The sequence below is a fragment of the Mobula birostris genome, chromosome 21 (assembly GCF_030028105.1).
Source record: "Mobula birostris isolate sMobBir1 chromosome 21, sMobBir1.hap1, whole genome shotgun sequence".
Taxonomy (NCBI): Eukaryota; Metazoa; Chordata; class Chondrichthyes; order Myliobatiformes; family Myliobatidae; genus Mobula; species Mobula birostris.
The window spans coordinates 23,955,913-23,982,664 of NC_092390.1; the positions used below are offsets into that span (position 1 = coordinate 23,955,913).

At 41.9% G+C, this 26,752-nt stretch overlaps 1 protein-coding gene across 3 annotated transcripts in view; it reads left to right on the forward strand.

Annotated features, from left to right (window-relative positions):
- The window catches only part of LOC140185675 (catenin alpha-3-like), a 1,719,142-nt gene that overhangs the window by 1,483,907 nt on the left and 208,483 nt on the right, over positions 1-26,752 (forward strand). For 2 of the 3 annotated variants that reach the window (XM_072239175.1, XM_072239177.1), the window contains one exon: positions 23,799-23,950. In XM_072239175.1, coding sequence (XP_072095276.1) covers positions 23,799-23,950 — 152 coding nt within the window. The remainder of the gene's footprint in view (positions 1-23,798; positions 23,951-26,752) is intronic. The other variant, XM_072239176.1, reaches the window with a different exon arrangement.

Below are 26,752 nucleotides of genomic sequence, written 5' to 3' on the forward strand. Positions count from 1 at the left end.
AGTGGCTGCAGGTGATGACCTGGTCTCCAGAGAATGCGTATTAAGAATTGGCCCTGAACCATGCTTTCGAATTTGACCCCTTGCGATATCGAAGGCTTGTTTCATGGCTTATAAAAATCTCTGATAATAAATCACTGATAAACTGGATCATTTAAAACCCTTGGAGCTCTCCACTTCTTTCTTAACAATAAATCTAACTAGTTCCTCTCCACCACCAAACTTTGTTGTCAACAATTTCTCTTTTGACTCCTCCCACTTTCTCCAAACTCAAGGTGTAGCCATAGGCACCCACATGGGCCCTATCTATGCCTGCCTTTTCACTGGCTATGTAAAACATTCTATGTTTGAAGCCTACACTGGTAGCACTACCCGACTTTTCCTCCACCGCATTAATGACTGCATTAGTGCTGCTTCCTGCACCCATGCTGAGCTTGTCAATTTCATCAGCTTTGCCTCCAACTTCCATCCTGCCCTCAAATTTACTTTGTCCGTCTGTCACACATCTCGCTCTTTTCTCAATCTGTCTCTATCTGGAGACGGACTATCATTGACACCCTTAACAAACTTACTGACTCTCACAGTTCCATTGACTATACATCTTTCCGCACAGTTACTTATAAACATGCTATTCCCATCTCTCAGTTCCTTCGTTTCTGATACTTCTGTTCTCAAGATGAGGTTCTCTCTTCTAGAACATCTGAGATTCTTCTTTTTTCAAAGAACAAGGTTTCCTTCTGCCACCATTGAACCAGCGCTCATTCACATCTCCTCCAATTCCTGCTGCTCTGCCCACACCCCATCCTCTTTACCCACCACCCCGAGATCCTCCATATCCAGCACTTCATTCTCTGCAAGATCTGACATCTCTAATGGGATTCTACCTCTAAGCACATCTTTCCTTCACCCCCTCCCTCTGCTTTCCATAGGGATCCCTCTCTACATGACTCCATTGCCCACTTGTCCCTCCCAAGTGATGTCTCTCCTGGCACTTATACCTGCAAGCATGACGATTGCTGCACCTGCCCCTACACCTCCTCCCCCATCACCATTTATGTCCCAAAACAGTCCTTCCAGGAGAGGAAACACTTCACGATCAAGTTTGTTGGGGCCATCTGTTGTATCTGGTGGTCCTGGTGTGGCCTCCTAAAAATCAGTGAGACTGGACACAGATTGGGGATCACTTCACCGAGCATCTTCACTCTGTCCAGTACAAAACACATCAGGATGCTCTTCATTGATTACAATTCAGCATTTAACACTATCATCTCCTCAAAACTAATCAATAAACCCCAAGGCCTAGGTCTCAATACCTCCTTATGCAACAGGATCCTTGATTTCCTTACTTGTAGACTGGGGTCCTTCACGGTTACCATCAGCACAGGTGTACCACAAGGCTGTTTGCTTAGCTCCCGGCTTTACTCACTTTATACTTATGACCGTGAGGCTCAAGTACAGCTCCAATGTCATATTTTAAGTTTGCTGATGATACCCCTTCTATTGGCCAAATCAAAGGTGGTGATGAATTGGCATATAGGAGGGAGGGAGGGGAGGGAACATCGACTCAGACCATGAGAGGCCTGCGTCGGGCATTTTCATGCCTTACATGGTGCAGATTGGTAGTCTGTGTGGGGCACCACTCCTCGCACAGACACTAGAGCCATGTATGGTTAAGTGCCTTGCTCAAGGACACAAACACGCTGCCACAGCTGAGGCTCGAACTAGCAACCACTGCCTTAACCACTTGGCCACGTGCCCAATATATGGGAGGGAGTTTGAAAATCTGGTTGAATGGTGCAAGAACAACAACTTGTCACTCGACATCAGCAAAACTAAAGAGCTGATTATTGACTACAGAAGGAGCAAACAATAGGTCTATGAACCAGTCGTTATTAGGAGATCAGAGGTGGAGGTAGTCAGTAATTTTAAATTCCTTGGCATTATCATTTCAGAGGATCTGTCCTGGGACCAGCACGGTTATTATTACAAAAAAGGTGTGGTAATTCCTCTACTTTCTTAGAAGTTTGTGCAGATTCAGCATGTCATCTAAAACTTCGACTAATTTCTATAGATGCAGAGTGGAGAGTGTGCTGATTGGTTGCATCACAACCTGGTATGGAAACACCAATGCCCAAGAACAGAAAAGCCTACAAGAAGTAGTGGATACAGCCCAGTCCATCACAGGAAGAGCCCTCCCCACCATTGAACACATTCACAAGGAGCACTGCCATAAGAAAGCAGTATCTATCATCAAGAACCCCCGCCATCCAGACCATGCTCTCTTCTCACTATTGCCTTTGGGAAAGAAAGGCAAGAGTCTAAGGTCCCACGCTACCAAATTCAGGAAGAGTTATTACCCTTCAAATATCAGGCTCCTGAACCAGTGTACTCACCCCATCACTGAACGGATTCCACTTTCAAGGATCGTATGACTCAAGAGCACAGTGTTACTTATTTACTCATTTATGTATTATTATCATGTTTTCTATTTGCAAATTTTGTCTTCTTTTGCACATTGGTTGTTTGTCAGTCTTTGTGAGTAGGTTTACATTGATCCTATTGTATTTCTTTGTTCTACTCTAAATGCCCACAAGAAAATGAGTCTCGGGGTAATATATGGTGACATATACATACTTCGATAATAAATTTATTTTGAACTTTCAACTTTGAACTCCTTCCTTCTCTTTTTCTCCATTCCGCTTTCTGGTTACCCACTCACCCCTTCTCCTCACCTGCCCATCTCCTTCCTCTGGCTCCTGTCCTCCTTCCCTTTCTTTCATAATCCACTGTCCTCACCTATCAGATTGCTTCTTCTTCAGCTTCTTATCTCTTCCACCTATCATCACCCATCTTCCCTCTCACCTCCTTATTCTGGCTTCAGCCTCCTGCCTTTCCTGTCCTAAGGAAGGGTCTCTGTCCAAAACATTGACTATTTATTGCCTTCCATAGAAGCTGCCTTACTTGCTGCGTTCCTCTAGCATTTTGTCTGTGTTGCTCTCAATAATAGTACCGCAGTACTATTGGATTATTAGAAAGAACTGGTTACTGAAATGCTTCAGGAGAGAATGTTAATTACCTATCCCTGATTTGATCTACGTGTGATGCTAAGCCCCCCCCATAATGGTTAACTCTTCGCTGCCTCAGTTCATGAACAATTAGGAACAGGCAAAAATTACTCACATTGCAAAATAATTATAATTAAAAGTCACGCTTGAATCTTTGTGGCTGGCTTCTTGTTTTTCTAGCAAGTCTCTTTGAAACTAAAAATCATTCCCCTCCCGGCCTCACTAGTGTAGTCCAAAGGAAAGCTTATGAAGCAATACGTTTGGCACCAGCTTGGCTGCAGGAGCTGCCAGAAGGATGTTGAATGATTTCCAGTTGCCTTAAGGGCTCCACTCCGGATCTGCTGTCTGGGTTTACTCCCATAGCCTTTATCTCTCTTGAGGCTGCCCACAGGGCATGGGGCTATTTACTCATAGCTGGGGATCTGGTTCATGAGCACCAGGGTGTTTCCACATGCCGGTGGGCCTGTGTGCACTTGTGCAGGTGCCAGACCTCCTCCCCGTCCTCTGTAGTTCAGCCTGAGTCTGAAAGGAGTTCAGTCTCTGTGTGTCACCAGTGAGGAGGCACCCCATGGGGCTTGCTGTTGGAGAGACGATGTACTGGCAGGGAGAGACTTACACATTCAGCTCTCCTGTTCGCAAGACTGCTAGCTAGCGGTGGAAGCTGAAAATGAGAGCGGCAAGCACTCCCCACTACACCAGCGGTCCCCAACCACCGGGCCGCAAAGCATGTGCTACCAGGCCGCGGGCCACGAGGAAACAATATGAAACGATATGAGTCAGCTGCACCTTTCCTCGTTCCCTGTCATGCCCACAGTTGAACTTTAACGCACGCGAGGTCATCAGTGACTCAAGACGCAAATGACCCAAGATGTGCAAAGGAATGGGTCCGTGACCCATTTGTGAATGTTGCCGGTGAATCTTCCATGTCAGACCAGGAAAAAGATCAACTCCTCATGCCTGCAAATGACGATGGGCTGAAAGATATGCTTGACGTAACATCTCTGCCGGCATTCTGGATCAAAGTCAAGGCAGAATATCCTGAGATAGCCACGAAAGCACTGAAAACGTTGCTTCCATTTCCAACATCATATCGCTGCGAAGCAGAGTTTTCTGCGATGAACGCAACAAAAACAAAATTGCGGAATAGACTGGACATAAGGAACCCCCTTCGAGTATCGCTGTCTCCAATCACCCCTCGATGGCACCGTCTCATTGCAGAGGAAGAAGCCCAGGACTCCCACTGATTCAGCGATATTGGTGTGTTGCAATGATTTTATATGTTCACACGAGGAAAATATGCATTGTGTGTTTAATATCCAAACATTACTTAAAATGACTTATTTGACGATTGCCAATTGCGTCGCCTCTAATCTAGGCCGACATTTACGTGCTGGGCGGTACCTAATCAGTTAGCTTGCTTATTTCGGCTTTTTTCTTAAAGATGTGCTGGGTGCGTTCTGGCCACCGCTGTACCGCTGCATTCTTCACGGCAATGTATCGGTCCGCGGCCTGGAGGTTTGGGACCACTGTTATAATTGACTTATCACTATATCCATGTGAGGAAAATATATGCTGTGTGTTTAATATTAAGTTCATTAGATAAACTCCTTTAGAAATGAAATTGAGTGTATTAGTCACTTATAAGTGACATCACCTATATTCCAGTCGTGATTAACACCCCGCCAGCCGCCCCCCCTCCCCCCCTCGGTCTGCCGGTCCGTGGACCGGTTTAATATTGCCAATATTAAACCGGTCCACGGTGCAAAAAAGGCTGGGGACCCCTGCACTACACTACCACACTGGATTCATCACAGCAACCATTTGACACCAGGGTCAACAGGGTTGTAGATGGTGTCAGCTATGTATTTTGATAACAAATTGACTTTGAATTTTGAACATTGAACTCCTTTTCTTTGCAATAGTCCATCTGAAAATGTACTCTTGTGCAAGCTTTAACAAAGTAGTTTGATCATGGACCCCAGTCTGAGAGGCAAATCTCAAAAAATTTGGGGATCTAAGACTTGTAGAGACCGAAGGATTATAGGACTGGTGAACATTACAGAGAAAGAGATAAGTCCTCAGAGGGGTTTGAATGTGTTGAGATTTTTAAATCTTTCCATTGAACCATGCAAAAGGAAAGGTGAGGTATTTTCCTTTGCACCATCCAAAAATATTGGTTTATCAGTGTTTTTCGATATATATTTAAAATTGCAATTAGTTTTCCATGTCACATAATTATTATGATTAATAATTTAATCATTCTTTAGTCTAAAACAGCCTGCATGGTTGTGTCACAATGGTTGTGTCAATATTCCTTGAGATGAATCTTTCCAACGGAGTATGAACATTTAACAGAAGCATAATTGCTTAAAATGCACCATTTCTCAGTGCTCTGATTCATTGCTGTGTCATTTATATTGGTTTCAATACCAAATTGTCTATTTCACAGATATTTCACTTTAAATATTAAAACCGGTCCCAGTCAGTAGGGAATTAAACATGCGACCAAACTGAAGAACAGAATTATTAAACAGAATTCTTCAAACATTTGCTTGAATTGATCAGTAAAAAACATCCTCAACCCTGTTATTAAATCATACATTTTCAGTTGTTTACGGAGTTATTTTATTCCTGGTTTTGATGGCAGATTTGGTATATTGGTGTGAGATTTGCATGCAGGGCAGCTTTAGTACATACTTTCAAACTTGGCAGAATCTACAAAACTTACTTTTGTGATTAAAAATAAGATTAAATGAATATGACCTTGGTATTTCAGCCCTCTAATTATCGTGAAAATAGTAGAAGAGAAGAAGAAAACAATATCTAGTGTGTAAAGTCAATTCAAAATGAAGTATACAGAAAACATAAAATATGTGGTTGAAAATACAAGGTTACAATGGCATGGTGGTTAACTTATTGGAGCAATATTCAGCGGCCTGGACGGTTTATCAGATAATCCACCATACAACTGAGATTCTTGATCCAAATAAATAACCTGATCAGCGATCAGCGGGTCCTGGGTTGATGCCAAGAATCAAGGCCCAAGGGTCGAATCGGACGTCCATAAGTCGAGGCCTGTTGACCGGAGCCCTGTGTCTGTGAATCTCTGTGAGTCTGCTGGGGTAGTCAAAGGCCCAGTGTCTGTGTGTCCATGTCTGAATCTGTGTCCTCTGGACACTGGAAGCTGAAGAGTGAGGACTGTCCTGGGTCAGAGGACAGTGTATGTGCACTCGTTTGGAGGAGCTACAGCTTGCTTTGCTGTTGTTGTTCGGTTGCTTGTTGTGTTCTGTGAACATTGTGCTACGTTGGTGTCGGAATGTGTGTGGTGACTCCTGAGCACCCCTCAGTGTGTAGGTTGTTAATACAGATGACATGTTTCACTGTATGGTTCAATATACACATGATAAATAAACTGGAATCTTGAAAATCTGAAAGGAAAACAGAAAGTTTTGGAAAGACTCAGACAACATATTTTTCTGATAAAGGATGAAGAGGTTATCAGAATCAGGTTATAATCACCGGCAGGTGTCGCAAAATGTGTTAACTTAGCAGCAGCAGCAGTTCAATGCAATACATAATATAGAAGAAGAAGAAAAAAATAATAAATAAATAAATAACTGTATTGGTATATTGAATAGATTAAAAATCATGCAAGAAACAGAAATAATATATATTAAAAAGTGAGGTAGTGTTCATGAGTTCAATGTCCATTTAGGAATCGGATGGCAGAGGGGAAGAAGCTGTTCCTGAATCACTGAGTGTGTAGCTTCAGGCTCCTGTACCTCCTACCTGATGGTAACAGTGAGAAAAAGGACATGCCCTGGGTGCTGGAGGTCCTTAATAATGGATACTGCCTTTCTGAGACACCACTTTAGATATCCCGGGTACTTTGTAGGCTAGTACCCAAGATGGAGCCGACTAAATTTATGACTAAAATTATGGAGAGAGGTGGTTTTACAGGTGTCATATTGAACACTTTGGCTCTTCAAGCACTCAAGCAGTTCTATCAATGCATTTCACTCTTTCTATTAACCTTCCTACCCCCTCCTGGCAGACAGGTTTCCTAAAGCATGAAATACTTGATAAAATGAGTAAAATACCTTGATTATAAATGAAGGCAGATAGCTTCCTGTGAGCAGATTGGTTACCTGATCTCTATCAGTGTCTTCTGAAACAGAAAAAGCATTTTGCTTCAGATATTTAAGCTCATTATTAGAGGGTAGGATTAAATGTTTGCACTACAGTAATGTTCCTTTGCTTTAAGAATTCTTTGGATCTAAATTTAGTTTGCTTTGCCCCACTTTCCTTGATGAGTTAAGAAACATGCACCATATCAAAATCAGGTTGGGAATTTATGAGAGACTGCTGGTATAAATCTGTCACTGACTGAGATTGTGGCTTGTCACAGAACTCCATCCGATGATGTTTTGCAGCTAATTCTCAGTTGGCTACCTTCAGACTACACCATCCGGAGTAGACTTTCAATATCAGGAACTTGTGGTGAATCGGCTTCTCTCAATAACAAAGTAAATCGTTCACATTAAACTACTTGACCGCTGAAGAACGATGATTCCATTTTCAATTATATTGCTCTTTGTTTAGGTGTGTTAACAAAATCTGATCTGTGAGTTTTGGATTACATAGTTGCAAGATATCAGAGAAGTCTGTGGTAGTCACGAAAAGCAGACGATTAATTATGTCAGCTAATATCTTCTGCATGCATTAAATAATTTCAAGGAATCCTTCTACTAAAATAGGGTAGAAAGTTTTGAGCATTAAACACCTAAAATTTATAGACTTAATTCTTGGTTGCAGCAATTTTTTTTTGAATGGATGCCCAGAGACCAAGTATAACGGAGTCATTGTGAAATCAAAGTCGGGTTTATTGTCATCTGCACAAGTATGTGTATGTAGAGGTGCAATGAAAAATTTGCAGCAGCATCAAAGGCACAAAACATTACACAACTAGCATTCACAAGAAAAACACAAGTTACACGCAATTTTTACAAGAACATATTTAGACAAAATAATGTCCCTTTTCATGCAGAGTGATCATTGTGGTTGTACAGCTGCAATACTGAAGTAGTGATTAGTCATGTCAAGTGAAGTTTATTGTTATTTAACTGCATACTTGTATATAACATATAGAACCATTAATGTATATAGAAATGAGACATCATTTCTCTGAACCAGGTTGTAAAGCCCAATAGTACCCATAACACAGGATAACTTAAGAAGGTAAGGATAGAATTTACAGATGAATCATACATCAATAACAAACTAAACTGCATTAATATCAAATATTGTAAGATACAGAACAGATTAACCAGTGTCACTTCGAATACAATGCGGCAGGTAGTTCAGAAGCCTAATGGCCTGGGGGAAGAAATTGTTTCTCATTCTGGCCATTCTTGTTTTTATGCATCGTAGACTCCTGCCTGATGGTAGAAAGTCAAAGAGAATGCTGGATGGATGGGTGGGATCCTTAATAATACCAAGGGCCCTGCGAATGCAGCACTCCTGATAAATGTCTCCGATGGATGTTAGGGAGACCCCAATGGTCGTCTCAGCTGTTCTCGCAGTCCTTTGTCGGGACTTCGGAACTGATGCTCGACTGCTTCCATACCAGATGGAGATGCAACTTGTCAGGATTCTCTCAATGGTGCTCCTATAAAATGCAGTAAGATGAGGGGGAGAGCTTTGCTTGCTTCAATCTTCTTAGGACATGGAGGCAACACTGTGCCTTCTTTTTTCAGGGTGGTGATATTAAGGGACCAGGAGAGGTCATCCATGATGTGAACTCCCAGGAACTTGGTGCACCTAACTTTCACTGCAGATGCGCCATGTATTGGCAGGGGGGGATGGTTCATCTGCCCCTTCCCGGTCCACAATGATTTCCTTTGTCTTCTCCACATTCAGGCTTAGGTTGTTCTTCTCACACTGATCCACCAGCCACTCCACTTCCTCTCTATACTCCATCTCATCATTGTTCTTGATAAGGCCAATCACTGTTGTGTCATCCGCAAACCTGATAACACTGTTTGAGCTGGATCCTGTGCCACAGTCATGCGTCAGCAGTGTGAACAGCAGCGGGCTGAGGACACAGCCTTGGGGAGTGCCTGTGCTCAGCGTAATGAGACGAGAGACGTTGCTGCCCACACGGACTGACTGTGTCCTTACTGTTAAGAAGTCCAGCCCCCAATTGCAAAGGGAGATCTTGAGACCCAGCAGGGACAATTTCCCCACCAGTTTCCAGGGGTATGATGGTGTTGATCCCCAAACTGAAGTCTATAAACAGCAGCCTGGCCAATGAGGATTATGCTGGTTGGTTTGGAACTGAACTGTTGAAGGGAAGTAGCTGTTCCTGAACCTGGTGGTGTGGGACATAAGACTTTTGTATCTCCTGTCCGCTTGTAGTTGTGTAAAGATGACATGGCCAGGATAGTGGGAATCTTTGGTGATGGACATTGCCTTCTTGAGGCAGTATCTTCTGTCGATACTATGAATGGTGGAGAGAGATGTGTCCATGATGTATTGGGCAGCGTTCACTACACACTGCAGCTTCTTACATTCTTACACGCCAGACCATGATGCAACCAATCAAGATACCTTCAATAATACATCTGTAGCATTGACAAGCCAAACCTCCTTAACCTCCTAAGAAAATGAAGATGTTGGCTGTGTAGTTTGCACTTTGTCCCTGCCAGCACATAGGTTTACCAAGAATGCACATTTCCACTTACCAGCCAGATGTCTGCCGGTAGGTTAATTATCTAGTGTGCGTGGGTGGCAGGGGAATTGGAGAGAGTGGATGAACACGCAACAGAGAATGAGTTATGGAGAAATAGGTAGGGGAATGTGATTAGTGGGATTGCTCTGAGAGCTAGCATAGACTCAATAGGTCAAGTGGTTCCCTAAGCTTCTGAGAAAGATAACATGATTTATCTATTATCATTGTTACATTCATAGAATATAGAACATAGAACACTATAGCACAGTACAGGCACTTTGGCCCACAATGTTGTGCCAACATTTTAATCTACTCTAAGATCAATTTAAACTTTCCCTCCTACATAACCGTCATTTTTCTATCATCCATGTGCATAACTAAGAATTTCTTAAATATATTTAATGTATCTGCCTATACCAGCACCCCAGGCAGGGCAGTCCATACAACCACCACTACCTGTGTAGAAATCTTGTGTTTTTCATCCCCCTATATTTTCCCCCAATTACCTTAGACTTTTGCACCCTGGTATTAGTCATTTATGTCCTGTGATAAAGTCTCTGACTATCTAATTAATCTATGCCACTATCTTGTACACCTCTATCAAGTTGCCTCTCATCCTCCCTCACTTCAAAGAGAGAAGTTCTAGCTTACTCAACCATTCCTCATAAGACATGCTCGCTAATCCGAGACATCCTGGTAAATCTCTACACTCCTTCTAAAGCTTCCTTCCACAATCCTCCTATAATGTGACCAAAACTGAGCACAATAATCCAACTGTGGTCTCGGATTGCTTCAGTTTCCCAATGATTGATCTTGGGCCAACTGGCTACTGTACTCTGTTTTCTTGAGCAGTGTAGTGACAATTGCTGTTTTCAAATACTAAAGATTTTCCAGAATAGAAAATATTTGGAAGATAATAATCAGTGCACCCACTGTTTTTGTAGCTACCTTTTTTGGAACCCCGGGATGTAAGTGATGAGGTCTAGGTGCTTCATCAACCCTTGACCATTGCAGCTAATTGAAGTAGTTAACTTAGTAACTTTTCTCTAGTTCACCTTGGCTACTTAATAATTTAATAGGTACAGTGACTTGGTTACCTAATGCTTTCATTATGAATTATTGTGGAGCTAGATATTGTATGAAATACTTGTTTTATGTTTCTGCCCTTCCTTTAAATAACTCTTTCCTTCAACCCCATCTTAGTTTCCAGGGAGTTAAGTTTACTTGCAATAGTTGTTTTCATCTTTCTTATCTAAGTATAGAAGTTCTTACAATCATTGACATTTCTTGCTGGTTTACACTCATGGTTATACTCTTTACTGGTTTTTCAATGGTCCTGAATTTTAAAATGTATTCAACCCTCACGCTTTTTACTATTCTTTGCCACATTGTAGCCCGTGACTTTTGATCCTCAATCATGGATGAGTCCTCTTCTTCATTGAGTCAGAGTGTCAATGGAATGCGCATTTCATGAGAATCATGAATTATTTCTTTCAGTGTATTTCTTTGCTTCCTGCCTTTTAAAATTTTTCCTAAATATCTGAACGAACTGGACTGAATTCCTACCTTTGCTTGCTTCCTACAATGCAGAAGTCTATTGTGTCCAGGCAGAGCAGAGCCATCACTCCCAGTGCCCTTTCCATACTTCCCTTTATCTGCAAGTTGTCCTCTATAGATACATGTGCACCAGCTCTCCTGTAATTCCTTCGTTACACATCTACACTAACAGGCAATTTATATTAGCCGGTAACCTATCAGTGTGTCTTGTAGATACGGTGAAACCCAGCAGTCATACTAAGGATGTGCAAACTCCCCTTAGACAATATATGAGGTCAGGGTTGAACTTTGGTCCAAGGAGCCTGTGAGGCTGTATAACTGCCTTTATTTAATTTTAGTACTACTTTGGAATTTAAATTATTCTCAAGCTGAATGTAAGATTCCATTGTAGTACAATAACTCTCCCTGGAGGGGCCTTTAGTATGAGATTATTAATTAATCCTGTCTCGTTACATTTGACCGTTAAAAACGTTTCCTTAGCTGTTCTATGACACGGTTGTTTTCAAATGCATTTTCTGAAAACTACTTTTTCAATTTGATTAGCCCAGTCTATTTGAAGATTAAAGTCTCCATTGATTATTGCATTACCTTCGTTTCAGGCCCATATCATTTCTCAACTAATTGTTCATGTTGCTCTGGCCTGAAAGCCACTTCCATCAGTGCTTTCTCTCTCTTGTTACTTCTTCTCTCCACTCAACCTGATTCTATTTCCTCATCTTCCATGTTCAGTTCTTTCACATCCTATTATTCTCTCACACAAGGGTACAATACTGAGAGTCAAGCCACTACTATTATAATTCATCATAAATGTATTTAGTACAAGGTAGTTTTTTTTAGAAATCCAGTCGATTGGATTTAATCAATACACTTTTTAAAAGTCTAATAATTTGTAACTTAAACTCTGTTGCCCAATATGCATAATCCTAACTATAGATCTTTCTCAGAAATGTTATGCCTTCACTCCCACAACAGTAGAAATCTAAAATGAACCCCATCTAGATCACACAAAATGCTGGAGGAACTCAGCAGGCCAGGCAGTGTCTATGGAAAAGAGTACAGTCGACGTTTCAGGCTTAGACCCTTCATCAGGAACTGCTGAAGGATCTCGACTCAAAACATCGACAGTTTACTCTTTTCCATAGATGCAACCTGGCCTGCTGAGTTCCTCCAGCATTTAGTGTGTGTGTGTGTGTGTTGCTTGCATTTCCAGCATCTGCACATTTTCTCTTGTTTCCCATCTAAATCAAGTATCTTAAGACCGATGTTTTTCACCTCTTTACCTAGCACCAGATAGTGATGAAGTGTAGGGTGTAAGGGAAGTTTATAAACAATCCAAAACTTAAACCATAAACAAATAATAATTTTACAGCCAGTTTCTCTGTTTGCTGAAGACTCTTGAGAAATATGCTGCCCTCTTTAGAGTACCATGTTGTTACAGTGAGATATTGCTTTATCACTGCACACTAAGGAACTACCTTATTCAGTTTAATTTGGTATATAGGTAACAGACAATACTCTTCCTTGAAGAGTTGAAGAAAAAATACCTGTCTTTATATCAAGGCATCATTTGATGTGGCGCCACAGAGCACTGACAAACCTGAGATTAATTGGAATCCAGTGGAACTGTTTCCACTGCTGGCGTGCATACTGATACAAAGGAAGATGGTTTGTCATCCTAACCCCTCTTCTGCTATCTCATATTATCTTCGATTATGAAGCTTATTGATCTTTCTACTCTTTAATTCTCAAAACCCAAGAGAGAAGTAGTCCTTGCCACTTCACAACGAGACTGCGCAACCTTAAACCTAAATTGACCAAACAAAAACAATTGCCTACCAGTGGTTTTGCCTCCTTCAGTGTTTATCCCAGAAGCTTCATTATCAATATGCTGGAAGTGATAACTGAGCAGACACTATTCTAGTTGCAGAGAGGGATAAAAGAGGTAGATGTTCGTCTAGGTTAGTAAACTTGCATTCATTTAGTATCTTTAATATAGTGCAACAGTGCAAATCACCTCATGGGGACGTTATCAGCAGAAGGAGATTCTTGGGCAAAATGCAGTATGTGTTTAAATGGCTGGCTCCATGCAAAGCTGTGGTAGGTTCAGATAAGAGTAAACAGCACTTCATGCTGATGGTGGAGACCCAGTGATAACCATCCAGTTCAGTGGCAATGGTTAGCCTCTCTCGTGTTGGAGATTGTTATTGCTTCTGACACTCCTGGGGTGAAAATACTACTTCCACTTCACATGAATGTCATATGTGTTCTCCTGCTTTGAGATGTGCCTGCTGCATTAGCTGAGAGACGGACTATTTGTTGAGAAATGGAGAATGGTTGCATTGTTCACTGGAGCCCTCTTGCCTGAATTCTGGTTACTCTTTTTTTTGGTGAACGCAGCAGGCCAGGCAGCATCTCTAGGAAGAGGTGCAGTCGACATTTCAGGCCGAGACCCTTCGTCAGGACTAACTGAAGGAAGAGTGAGTGAGGGATTTGAAAGTGGGAGGGGGAGGGGGAGATCCAAAATGATAGGTGAAGACAGGAGGGGGAGGGATGGAGCCAAGAGCTGGACAGGTGATAGGCAAAAGGGGATACGAGAGGATCATGGGACAGGAGGTCCGGGAAGAAAGACAAGGGGGGGGTACCCAGAGGATGGGCAAGGGGTATATTCAGAGGGACAGAGTGAGAAAAAGGAGAGTGAGAGAAAGAATGTGTGTATAAAAATAAGTAACAGATGGGGTACGAGGGGGAGGTGGGGCATTAGCGGAAGTTAGAGAAGTCGATGTTCATGCCATCACGTTGGATGCTACCCAGACGGAATATGTGTTGTTCCTCCAACCTGAGTGTGGCTTCATCTTTACAGTAGAGGAGGCCGTGGGTAGACACGTCAGAATGGGAATGGGATGTGGAATTAAAATGTGTGGCCACTGCCACACATTAAAATCCATGGCCTCCTCTACTGTAAAGATGAAGCCACACTCAGGTTGGAGGAACAACACCTTATATTCCGTCTGGGTAGCCTCCAACCTGATGGCATGAACATTGACTTCTCTAACTTCCGCTAATGCCCCACCTCCCCCCGTACCCCATCTGTTACTTATTTTTATACACACATTCTTTCTCTCACTCTCCTTTTTCTCCCTCTGTCCCTCTGAATATACCCCTTGCCCATCCTCTGGGTCCCCCCCCCCTTGTCTTTCTTCCCGGACCTCCTGTCCGATGATCCTCTCGTATCCCTTTTGCCTATCACCTGTCCAGCTCTTGGCTCCATCCCTCCTCCTCCTGTCTTCTCCTATCATTTTGGATCTCCCCCTCCCCCTCCGACTTTCAAATCCCTTACTCACTCTTCCTTCAGTTAGTCCTGATGGAAGGTCTCGGCCTGAAACGTCAACTGCACCTCTTGCTAGAGATGCTACCTGGCCTTCTGCATTCACCAGCAACTTTTATGTGTGTTGCTTGAATTTCCAGCATCTGCAGAATTCCTGTTGTTTACTCTTTTTTTTCTGGCTTTGAGCGGTTTGATCAATGCAGACTGGGGCACTTCAGCAAGGAAGGACCTGCAGCCTGCCTGGGCTAGCGGCAAGGCGCGGCACTGAACTGAACTAAACTGAATACCACTGGTTTGAATGTGATATTCCATGTCTCGTTTGCTTGTTCGCACAATTTGTTCTCTTTTACTCACACGTTGGGTGTTTGGTGTTCTCCTGAACAGGTTCCATGGTGTTTCTTTGTTCTGTGGCTGCCTGTGGGAGGGTGAATCTCCGGTTGTATTCTGTATACGTACTTTGATAACACATATACTTTGAATTTTTGTATCTTTGAATGAAGTTAAGCTTTGTCCAGTCCAAGGGAAACATCCTCACTTCTAACCCTGTGATATTGAGAAGATCATCACTGAGGCACTGGGGAAAGTTAGGCCTCTGACATTGCTGATGAATCCCTGCAATGATTCCAAATATTGGAACATTTCCCCTTGATTCTAAATGACTTCAGCAATACACAAAATGCTGGAGAAACACAATGGGTCAGGCATCATCGATGGAGGGAAATGGACGGTCAATATTTTTCGCCAAGACATTTCACTTTCTCAATCTGCTATTGAACCAAGCCAAACTCAAGCCACAAATAAGCTCTTGCTTGTCAGTATTTCTTTGAACTTCTTGTGACATGTTTCAGGCACAGGGAGCCTCTGCTTGATGACGACACTGTGATCGCTAACTCACAAATCATTCCATAAGTAAACATCCAAGGTGGACAGATTTGTCAGCTTCTTACTGTCACCCAGCTGTCCTGGTTCTCTCAGCAAATAGCCCTGTTCCAGAACCTTCTGTCAAAGCATGATGGAAAAATAAACATTTCAGTCAGTTTATGGATTTTGCAGAGTGCTTGTTAAATACAGCAGGTACAGTCAACCAGTCTTCCCACTACATGGTGAGGAGAAGCTCTTATCCCACTTCAACAGCAGTTCTTCCTACATATTTGGAACAAGTTTATGATGGGGATTGGTATCAAGTAATGCTGGATATGAGTGAGTGAGTTTTGCTTGATGGAACCGTTAACAGTATCTTCCATCACTTTGCTAATGATTGGGAGAAGATAAATTGCATAATAATCTGCTGGATTGGATCTGATCAGTTTTGTCTGTGTGTAGAGCATTCTCGACTGGCAGATGTCAGTGCTGCACATGAAGTGAAGACAGAAAATGCTGGAAATACTCAGTAGATCAGGTAGCATTTGAGTAAGAGACAAATAGTTACTATCTAAGGTAGGGGATGTTATCTGACTTTCTAGTATCTGCATTTCTTTGATTTTTATTCAGTATTGTAAGTGTGTTGTAAGAGCTTCAATGTATATTCAGTGGACACTTTATTAGGTACACCTGTCCACCTGCTGGTCAATGCAAAGATCAAAATAGGGAAGAAATGGCCCCTGACCAGTTGCCACAATATGAGATACACATTTCAAAAGCAAGTAGAAAACGCAAGTAATAAGGGCAAATTTACAATAGTCATGGGGGATTTCAATATGCAGGTAGACTGAGAAAATCGTGTTGATGCTGGATCGCAAGAGAAGGAATTTGTAGAATGCCTAAGAAAATGGCTTTTTCAAGCAGCTTGCGGTTAAGCCCACTAGGGGAAAGGTAATTTTGAATTGGGTGTTGTGTAATGAATGAGATTCAACAAGGTAGCTTAAGGTAAAGGATTCCATGGGAGACAGTGATCACAATATGATAGAATTCACCCTGCAGTTTGAGAGGGAGAAGATAGGGTCAGATGTATCAGTATTACAGTGGAGTAAAGGAAATTACGGAGGCATGAAAGAGGAGCGAGCCAAAGTTGATTGGAAGGGGACCCTAGCAGAGATGCCTCAAAACACAATGCTCATACTTTCTCCCCATAACCTTTGATGCCCAGACTAACCAAGAACCTATCAATCTTTGCTTTATACATACTGAATGACTTGGTCTCCACGATGGCTGGAGTTTCTGGGGGCATTTTGGAAGGTGCAGGATCGATACATCCTGAAGATGGGGAAGTATTCTTATGGAGGGATGAGGCAACCATGGCTGACAAGGGAAATCAAAGAGAACATAAAAGCAAAAGAGAGAGCATATAATACAGAAAAAAGATAGTGGGAAGTTTGAGGAGCGAAAATCTTTAAAACAAAACAAGGCAACTGAAAAAATACATAAGGATGGAAAAGGTGAAATATAAAGCTTAACTAGCCAATAATAAGAAAGAGTATACTATAGCTTTTCAGATATAAAAGTAGTAAAAGAGAGGCGAAACTGGGTCTTGGACCATTGGAAAATAATGCTAGAGAGGTAGTAATGGGGAATAAATGTATGGCAAACTGATCTTAATAAGCATTTTGCATCAGTCTTCACTATGGAAGACAATAGCAGTATGCTAGAAAGACAAGTGTGTTTGTTGGTGGCAGAAGTGAGGGTTTTTGCTATAGCTGAGGAAAAGTTGCTTGGGAAGCTGAAAAGTCTAAAGGTAGATTAGTGGTCTGGACCAGAGGTACAAAGGGACTTGGAAGTCCTTGTGCTGGATTCCCTAAAGGTTAACTTGCGGGTTGAGTCAGTGGGAAGGAAGTCAAATACAACATTGGCATTCATTTCAAGAGGACTAGAATATAAGAGCAAATATGTGATGCTGACGCTTTATAAGGCATTAGTTAGACCACATTTGGAGTATTGTGTGCAGTTTTGGGCCCTTTCTCTAAGGAAAGATGTGCTGGCGTTGGAGAGGGTCCTGAGGAGGTCACAAGAATGACACCCGTAATGAATGAGTTAACGTATGAGAAACGTATGATGTACTAGAGTTTAGAAGTTTCAGGGGAGGGGGATCTCATTGAAACCTGTCGAATATTGAAAGGCGTAGACAGAGTGAATGCGAAGTAGATCTTTCCTATAGTGGGTGAAGAGAGGACCAAAGGACACATCCTCAGAATAGAGGGGCATCCATTTAAAATATTTATGAGAAGGAATTTCTTTAGCCAAAGTGTGGTGAACCTGTGGGATTCATTGCCACAGATGGCTGTGGAGGCCAAGTCATTCAATATGTTTAAAGCAAAGGCTGATAGGTTCTTGGTTAGTCCGGACATCAAAGTTACAGGGAGAAGGCAGGAGCATGGTGTTGAGAGGCATAATAAATCAGCCATGATGGAATATTGGAGCAGAGCCAAGTGGCTTAATTCTGCTCCAAGATCTTATAGTCTTAATGTGCTTGAAATAACTTTGACTGTGCCAGATCGGGTGGATTGAGTATCTTAGAAACTGCTGATCTCCCGAGATTGTGACCCACAACTGTCTCCAGAGTTTATTGAGAATGGAGCGAGAAACAAAAAAAAATCCAGTGAGCAGCAGTTCTGTAGGTGACAATGCTTTGTTAATGAGAGAGATCAGAGGAGAATGGACAGACTGGTTCAAGCTAACAGGCAGGCAACAGTAACTCAAATAACTACGCATTACAACAGTGGTGTGCAGAAGAGCATCTCTGAATGCACAGCAGGTCAAACATTGAAGAGGGTGGGCTACCATCCTGTCACCAGTGAACCTGGTGTATGGCCCAGCCATCCTGGGCTACACACCAGGTCCGGTACAGTCCCTCCCCTTATTGATTTAAGAAACCCTCCTGACTGCCCCTAAAAAAAAATTACCTCATCAGAACCTTTTGACTCATAAGATCCCAGTTTATATAAAAGAGTTGAAGACCCCCTTGATAACCATAAGACCATAAGACCATCAGATTTAGGAGCAGAAGTAGGTCATTTGGACCATGAAGTCTGCTCCACCATTCAATCATGGGCTGATCCAATTCTTACAGTCATCCCCACTCCTCTGCTTTCACCCGATACCCTTTGATGCCCTGGCTAATCAAGACCCTATCTATCTCTGCCTTAAATACACCCAATGACATGGCTTCCACAGCCACTCGTGGCAACAAATTCCACAGATTTACCAACCCCTGACTAAAGTAATTTCTCCACATCTCTGTTCTAAACGGACGTCCTTCAATCTTGAAGTTCTACTCTTTTGTCCTAGACTCCCTACCATGGGAAATAACTTTACCATATCTAATCTGTTCAGGCTTTTTATCATTTAGAATGTTTCTATGAGATCCCTCCTCATTCTCCTGAACTCCAGGGAATACGGCCCAAGAGCTGTCAGACGTTCCTCATAAGGTAACCCATTCATTCCTGGAATCATTCTCGTGAATCTTCTCTGAACCCTCTCCAATGTCAGTATATCCTTTCTAAAATAAAGAGCCCAAAACTGCAAACCATACTCCAAGTGAGGTCTCACTACTGCCTTATAGAGCCTCAACATCTTATATTCTATATCTCTAGAAATGAATGCCAACATTGCATTCGCCCTCTTCACCACCAACTCAACCTGGAGGTTAACCTTTAGGGTATCTTGCACAAGGATTCCCAAGACCCTTTGCATCTCTGCATTTTGAATTCTCTCCCCATCTAAATAAAAGTCTGCCCATTTATTTCTTCCACCAAAGTGCATGACCATACACTTTCCAACATTGTATTTCATTTGCTACTTCTTTGCCCATTCCCCTAAACTATCTAAGTCTCTCTGCAGGCTCTCTGTTTCCTCAACACTACCCACTCCTCCACCTATCTTTGTATCATTGACAAATTTAGCCACAAATCCATTAATATCATATCCAAATCATTGACATACATCGTAAAAAGCAGCGGTCCCAACACCGACCCCTGTGGAATTCCGCTGGTAACCAGCAGCCAGCCAGAATAGGATCTCTTTATTCCCACTCTCTGTTTTCTGATGACCAGCCAGTGTTCCACCCATGCTAGTAACTCCCTTGTAATTCCATGGGTTCTTATCTTGCGAAGCAGCCTCATATGCCGCACCTTGGCAAAGGCCTTCTGAAAATCCAAGTACACCACATCTACTGTATCTCCTTTGTCTACCCTGCTTATAATTTCCTCAAAAAATTGCAGGTTAGTCAGGCAGGATTTTCCTTTCAGGAAACCATGCTGGCTTTGGCCTATCTTCTCATGTACCCCCAGGTATTCCGTAATCTCATCCCTAACAATCATTTCCAACAACTTCCCAACCACTGACGTCAGGCTAACAGGTCTATAGTTTCTTTTCAGCTGCTTCTCACCCTTCTTAAATAGCGGAGTAACATCTGTAATTTTCCAGTCATCCGGTGCAATGCCAGAATCTATCAATTCCTGACAGATCATTGTTAATGCCTCCGCAATCTCTCCAGCTACTTCCTTCAGAACCGGAGGGTGCATTCCATCAGGTCCAGGAGATTTATCCACCCTCAGACCATTAAGCTTCCTGAGCACCTTTTCAGACGTAATTTTCACTGCACATACTTCACTTCCCTGACAATCTTGAATGTCCGGTATACTGCAGGTGTCTTCCACTGTGAAGACTGATGCAAAATACGCATTCAGTTCCTTTACCATCTCTGCGTCTCTCATTACAATACCTCCAGCATCGTTCTCTATTGGTCCTATATCTACCCTCAATTCTCTTTTACCCTTTATATACTTAAAAAAAGCTTTTAGTATCTTCTTTGATATTAGTCGCCAGCTTCCTTTCATCATTCCTCTTTTCCTTCCTAATGACCTTCTTAGTTTCCTTTTGCAAGTTTTTAAAATCTTCCCAATCTTCTATCTTCCCACTAGCTTTGGCTTCCTTGTATGCCCTCTCTTTTGCTTTTACTTTGGCTCTGACTTCACCTGTCAGCCACGGTAGTGTCCTTCTTCCATTCAAAACTTTCTTCTTATTTGGAATATATCTGTCTTGCACTTCCCTCATTTTTCACAGTAACATCCAGCCATTGCTACTCTGCTGTCCTTTTTGCTAGTGTTCCTTTCCAATCAACCTTAGCCAGTTCCCCTCTTATGCCATTCAAAATGAGGGCATTCACCTCTCATAACAACGAACCCCCTTACCTTATGGTGAGCGCTAACTGGGCACCTCTCAGGTGTGAACTTCAGGACAGGCGGTGGAAGACTCACCTCAGTCCCACTTTCCATTGAGTGGTCTCAGAGCAGACCTGAGTGAGGACCTGCTGAACAGCTGAACAAAACAGACTGGGAATATTAGTGGGGTCCTTCAGGAAAGTATGTGAGCACTTTTCTTGCTGGATACCGTTTCTTACGGTTGGATAGCATTACCATGTGGAAGAGTTTCTAGGAGTTGCCTCATACAATTTTCTGAATGGTTACTGACAATGGCGTTCCAATTTCTAAAACCACATGTCAAAAGTCCTACAGTGAACTTGTGTTGTCACTGCTTACTCAGTGCCTTGCGTTACTCCATACTGTTGTAGAGGTAGGGAGAACCCCTACACAGATTTCTCTGTGTCTCAGCAGAAGGATCCCGTAAAGGACAGGTTGACTATTTGCCTGAAGATAGCACACAGTAGAGTTGACAGTACAAACACCAATGAGTAATGCAACATATTGCAGTATATGACTAGTGTTCAGGAACTCATGATAGGAAGAAATAGCTAAATAATCAGCAAACTGTTTAAATGTAATTTACTTATTGTTGTCTGGTGCTGAATATATTTTTCTGTGCTGGGTAATGAGCAGGTTCCATTTTTACAGATGCCCATAGATCAATTTTGAAATTGGAATTGGAATTGACTTATTATTGTCAGAGGTACCAGGGTGCAATGAAGAGCTTGCCTTGCATACTGTATGTACAGATCAATTCATTACATAGTGCATTAGGTAAGTCAGAAAATACAGAAAAAATACTTGATATGCTAACCATGACTCCATGGTATTGTAATGAAAAGTATCACAACCACAAAATGAAAGCACATAAGACTGATAAGAAATAACAATTCCCAAAAGTGCAGAGAGGAAACTATTTCAGAACGACTGTATGGGCGTACAATGGTGCTAGTAAGTTTGTGAACCCTGTAGAATTTTCTCTATTTCTGCATAAATTTGACCTAAAATGTGATCAGATCTTCATATAAGGCCTAAAACTAGATAAAGAGAACCCAAGTCAATAACTAACACAAAAAACATTATACTTGTTCATTTATTTATTGAGAAAAAATGATCCAATATTACATGTAGTTTTTGGAAAAAGTATATGAACCTTTGCTTTCAGGAACTGGTATGATCCCCTTGTACAGCAGTAACCTTAACCAAATGTTTCTGGTAACGGTTGATCAGTCCTGCACGTTGGCTTGGAGGAATTTTAGGTCATTCCTCCTTACAAAACTACTTCAACTCTGAGATGTTGCTGGGCGTCCTTGCATGAACTGCTTGCTTCAGGCCCCTCCACAACATTTCTACAAGATTAAGGTCAGGACTTTGACTTGGCCATTCCAATGCACAAATTTTCATCTTTTTAAACCATTCTGTTGTTGATTTACTCTTGTCTTTCAGATTATTGTCTTGTTGCATTTTCCAACTTCTATTAAGCTTCAGGTATGGCATGCTACCCTGACATTCTCCTGTAAAACGTCTTCCTACAATTTTGAATTCAACGATTGCAAGCTGCCCAGGCCCTGAGGCAGCAAAGCAGCCCCAAACCATGATGCTCCTTTCACCATGCTTCACAGTTGGCATGAGGTTTTGGTGTTGGTGTGCAATGCGCCTTTTCCTCCAAACATAGCAATGTGCATTTCTGCCAAAAAGTTCAACTTTTGTCTCATCTGTCCATAGAATATTGTCCCAGAAGTGTTGTAGAACGTCCAATTGGTCTTTTGCAAATATGAGATGTGCAGCAATGTTTTTTTTGTAGAGCAGTGGTTTCCTCCATGGTGTCCTTCCATGAACACCATTCTTGTTCAGTGTTTCTCTTGTAGTGGACTCATGAACAAGTTCTAGAGATTTCTGTAGTCTTTTGCTGTTACTCTTGGTTTGTTTTCCACCTCTTTCAGCATTGCATGTTGTGCTCTTGGTGTGATCCTTGCAGGATGCCCACTCCTATAGAGAGTAATAACAGTACTGAGTTTCCTCCATTTGTTGTCAATTTCTCTTACTGTGGACTGATGAACGCTCAGATCTTTAGAAGTGCTTTTGTAGTTTTTTTCCAGCTTGGTGTATCTCTACAATTCTTCTTCTCTAAGGCCCTCTGAAAGTTGTTTTAATCGAGGGATGGTTCACATAAACAGACCTTTCTTGAGAAGAGCAGGCTCTGTCAGTAGCCTGACTGTGTGTCTTTTTTATAGGGCAGGGCACATTTACAACCCACACCTCCAATCTCATCTCATTGATTGGAACATCTGACTCCAAATAGCTTTTGTAGAAGGCATTACCCCAGAGGTTAACAAACTTTTTCGAACAAATACATGCAATGTTGGGTAATTTTTCTCAATAAATAAATGAAGAAGTATAATGTTTTTATGTTATCTATTTAATTGAGTTATCTTTATCTAGTTGTAGGACGTATGTGAAGTTCTGATCACATTTTAAGTCATATTTGCGCAGAACTAGAAAAAATTCTACATGCTTCACAAACTTTCTAGCACCACTGTATGTCGGACTTCTGAATTTAATAATATTACTGGGCCTTCTTTGTGAGTCGAGTGATCCTAATCCAGTGACAGCCTATATGCTTTTGTTCTCAGCTCTATATCCCTGTAGGGGAGCTGTTCATGTAAGTATCCTACCTTTCAGTGACATGCTTTGGCGGTTGGCATCCTTGCAATGCCATATTAAGATCATAATAAGTGATCTGATGGCAAAAATATATTTAGTTAATAACTTTGAAAAATTGCTCAGATAATAGAAGGGAAAATGATTGCAGAGCTTAAGGGAAAGAGACTTAATTGCAACTAGCTAAATCATTTTTTCAATAAATAGGCTCAGCAACCATACGTAGAATGGCTTCCTTTGTGCTGAAAGATTTTATGATTCTAAGTTCAGTGGGAGTGTACTGACTGCATATATTAACTGTAGTATGCATTTTTACTTCTCCCTAGCAGTTGCAGAGTTTGTCGTACAAGTGAATGTTGCATTGGAAAGGCTCGGCAGGGAATCCACCTCCCAGTTTGATGACAGTGACTTTGTGGAGTCCTCCAGGAAGGTCTACGATGCAGTTCGTGATATCCGAAGTGCTGTTCTGATGATCAGGGTGAGTGTTTGCCTTCTCCACATGACTTGGATCTTCCTGAAGGATGGCGTTTGGTTTCCTTGATGGCTAGATTCCACTGGTTCTCCTTTTCAAAACTGTAACCATCCACAGCAGTGGCACTAACAAAGTTGGCAAAGTAGATCTTTTCAGAACAGGATCAGAGAGATTGCTCATGCAGATTTAATCTGCAGATTTCTCAGCAGCGTTTCTCTCAGGTAACTGTGCTTATCTCTGTACCAGATCCTCTCACCAGCACTCTTCCAAAGGTCTGTATGAGTTTAGTTAAAGTGGGAAAATCTATGCTTCACCATCTCCATAATCTTCTGAAGCTTTACAGCTCTTTGAGAATTCTGGGCTTTTTCATCACTTCCTCCTTGAAGAATTCCATTTTTTCCCTCAAATCATCCTCAAATTTTTAAATTACATAGTTCCCAACCATCTTCTCCCTCCTGTATCCCTCACTACTTAAAAACTTGAAGTGTTTTATTTTTCCAAAGGTGATGGATTATCAGTGAAGACATTGGGTACGGCACACAGTTCTGGTCACCACACTAAAAAGTGATGCAAGCATGCCAGAGAGGATATAAAAAACTCACAATATTCAGAAATGTGAAATAGTATTGATCAGGAATGAAATCGCCTGATCACCTGTTCTTGGAAAGGGAAACTGACCAACTGAGGTATTTAAGTTTTTGACAAGCTCTAATAGATTGCTTCGAATTGTGTGGAAGAGTGAAATCAGAAAACATCGATATAGTGGGCTTCAAGTTGTCTAATATAGGGTTCAGGAAATGTTATTTTTTTAACTGAGCAACTAATGGAATAGGAACTCATCGCCACAGAGATATATTGAAGCAAATAGTATGGATAAGTTGAAGGTACAAGATAAGCCTACAAGGGAGAAAGGGGCAGAAGTACTACATGGAATTCAAGTGGGAGGAGACTTGAGTGGTGCATAAAAAAACAGCAGAGACAGCTTGGGATGAATAGCCTGCTTCTGTGCTGTAAGCCTCTGTGCATGTATGACAGAGCATTTATTCAACTGATCTAAAATTCCCTGGGATGGGATGGTCTAGAAATTGGAAAAGGCCATTAAATTGTAAGTATGAGGTAGGTAGATGATTTTTTTTCTGAAAAACCACCAGCAGGGACGCCTTCCACATTTCTTGCTCTTTGAGAAAACAGGCAGGCCACAGCTCTTTGGGAGGGATCCTGTGAGAGGGAAGCATTGTAACATTTTGTTAGTGATCGAGCTTCATGTATGGGTGAGGACATCAGAGAGTTTAACATAATAGTTCATCATTGTTCAGTAACTGTTAAATGTACATAATTGTTTAGCCTTTGCTTATGTGTAGTTTGTCATGAATTCTACTGTATTTCTTTATTTTCCTTGAATGCCTGCTAGAAAATGAATCTCAATGTATTATATGGTGACTTTGATAATAAATCTACTTCACCATTGACTTTGACTTTGAATTGTTGGGAAGGTGGATCCTGTGATGATCAGGTTGCAGGATAAAAGTTATATTTGTTCTCTGATTCGCTACAAGGGAGCTACCTGCAGAGGGGTGGGTGGTTTGGGCTCCATGACAGAGCCATCATTCGTGCTTAAAGTGGACCAACCTGAAACTGCTATGCCACATCCAGATGTACGCCCTGGGACCAGGGTTACCAATGTGCTGTGGAGGTTCCTTCTGTTAATATCCTGACTCTCCATGAGCGAAGATCTTTGAAGTAGTGGCCAGAGAGATTCTGTGTTATGTCAAATGCAAACAGTATCTGAATGGAATGGAAACTGCAGATTTGGCGATTCATTTGATAAACCTTTGTTTTTTATTAATTTATAGCTTAATCATGTGAATATTGTCCCATGAATGGAATTTTCAGTCCTTTATGCTTGCATTTAAAATGCTGTGTAAATTACTACTGTTGCTTACTTAAGGACTAGATATCTCTAATTCTGCACTGTTAGCATCCCTGATGCAGTGTGCCATCTGCTAATATTGCTTATTGGAACCTTAGGATGCCTATCTGTGCATGATTATCAGCCAGTTATACTTGGAGAATCAGAAGGCGTAAGGGGTACTGAGTGTGCCAAGTGAGTAATTTTCTGCACTCTTGTTGTGAGCGTTCACTGTTAATACATTCTCTCAGTTGCAGATGGTTAAATATAACCCTTTACAATTAGGAATTGGGCAGGAATGCTCTCTTCTCACTGCTGCCATCATACAGGAGTCTCAGGACTCACACCACCAGGTTCTGGAACCGTTATTACCCCTCAACCATCAGGCTCTTGAACCAAAGAAGATAACTTCACTTGCCCCATCATTGGAATTTTCCCACAGTCTATGGCTTTGTCAGTATCTGCAGATGAACTGTCTTTTTGTGTGTTTTCCCCCTAGCCTTCAGTCTGTGCTTTTGTATTGCCATGCGTTCTTGTTTGTTTTCATGCCCTATGTGCTCCTGTCCCTGCTCCTGCTCTACTCCGGCCCCTGTATTACTGAGTACTCCGCCTGTCACCCGTTTCTCATTATTACCTGTTTTGCTGCCACTTCTGTCTCATTGTGCTCCACCTATCATCTATCTCTCTATTTATTGCTCAGTGTGTTTCAGTCCTGTGTTTTCACCTGTTTGTTGCCAGATTGTGCCAGTGAATTTTCCTGAGCCTTTCCAGCATTTGTATTGGAACTCTGTCCATCTGAATATTGACTCTGCCTGTTTCCCAATTCTGGTTTTTGGATTTCTCTGGAATTTTTTATCTCTGCCTGAACTTTGATGCTGACTTTGTTGGCCCTCTGGCTT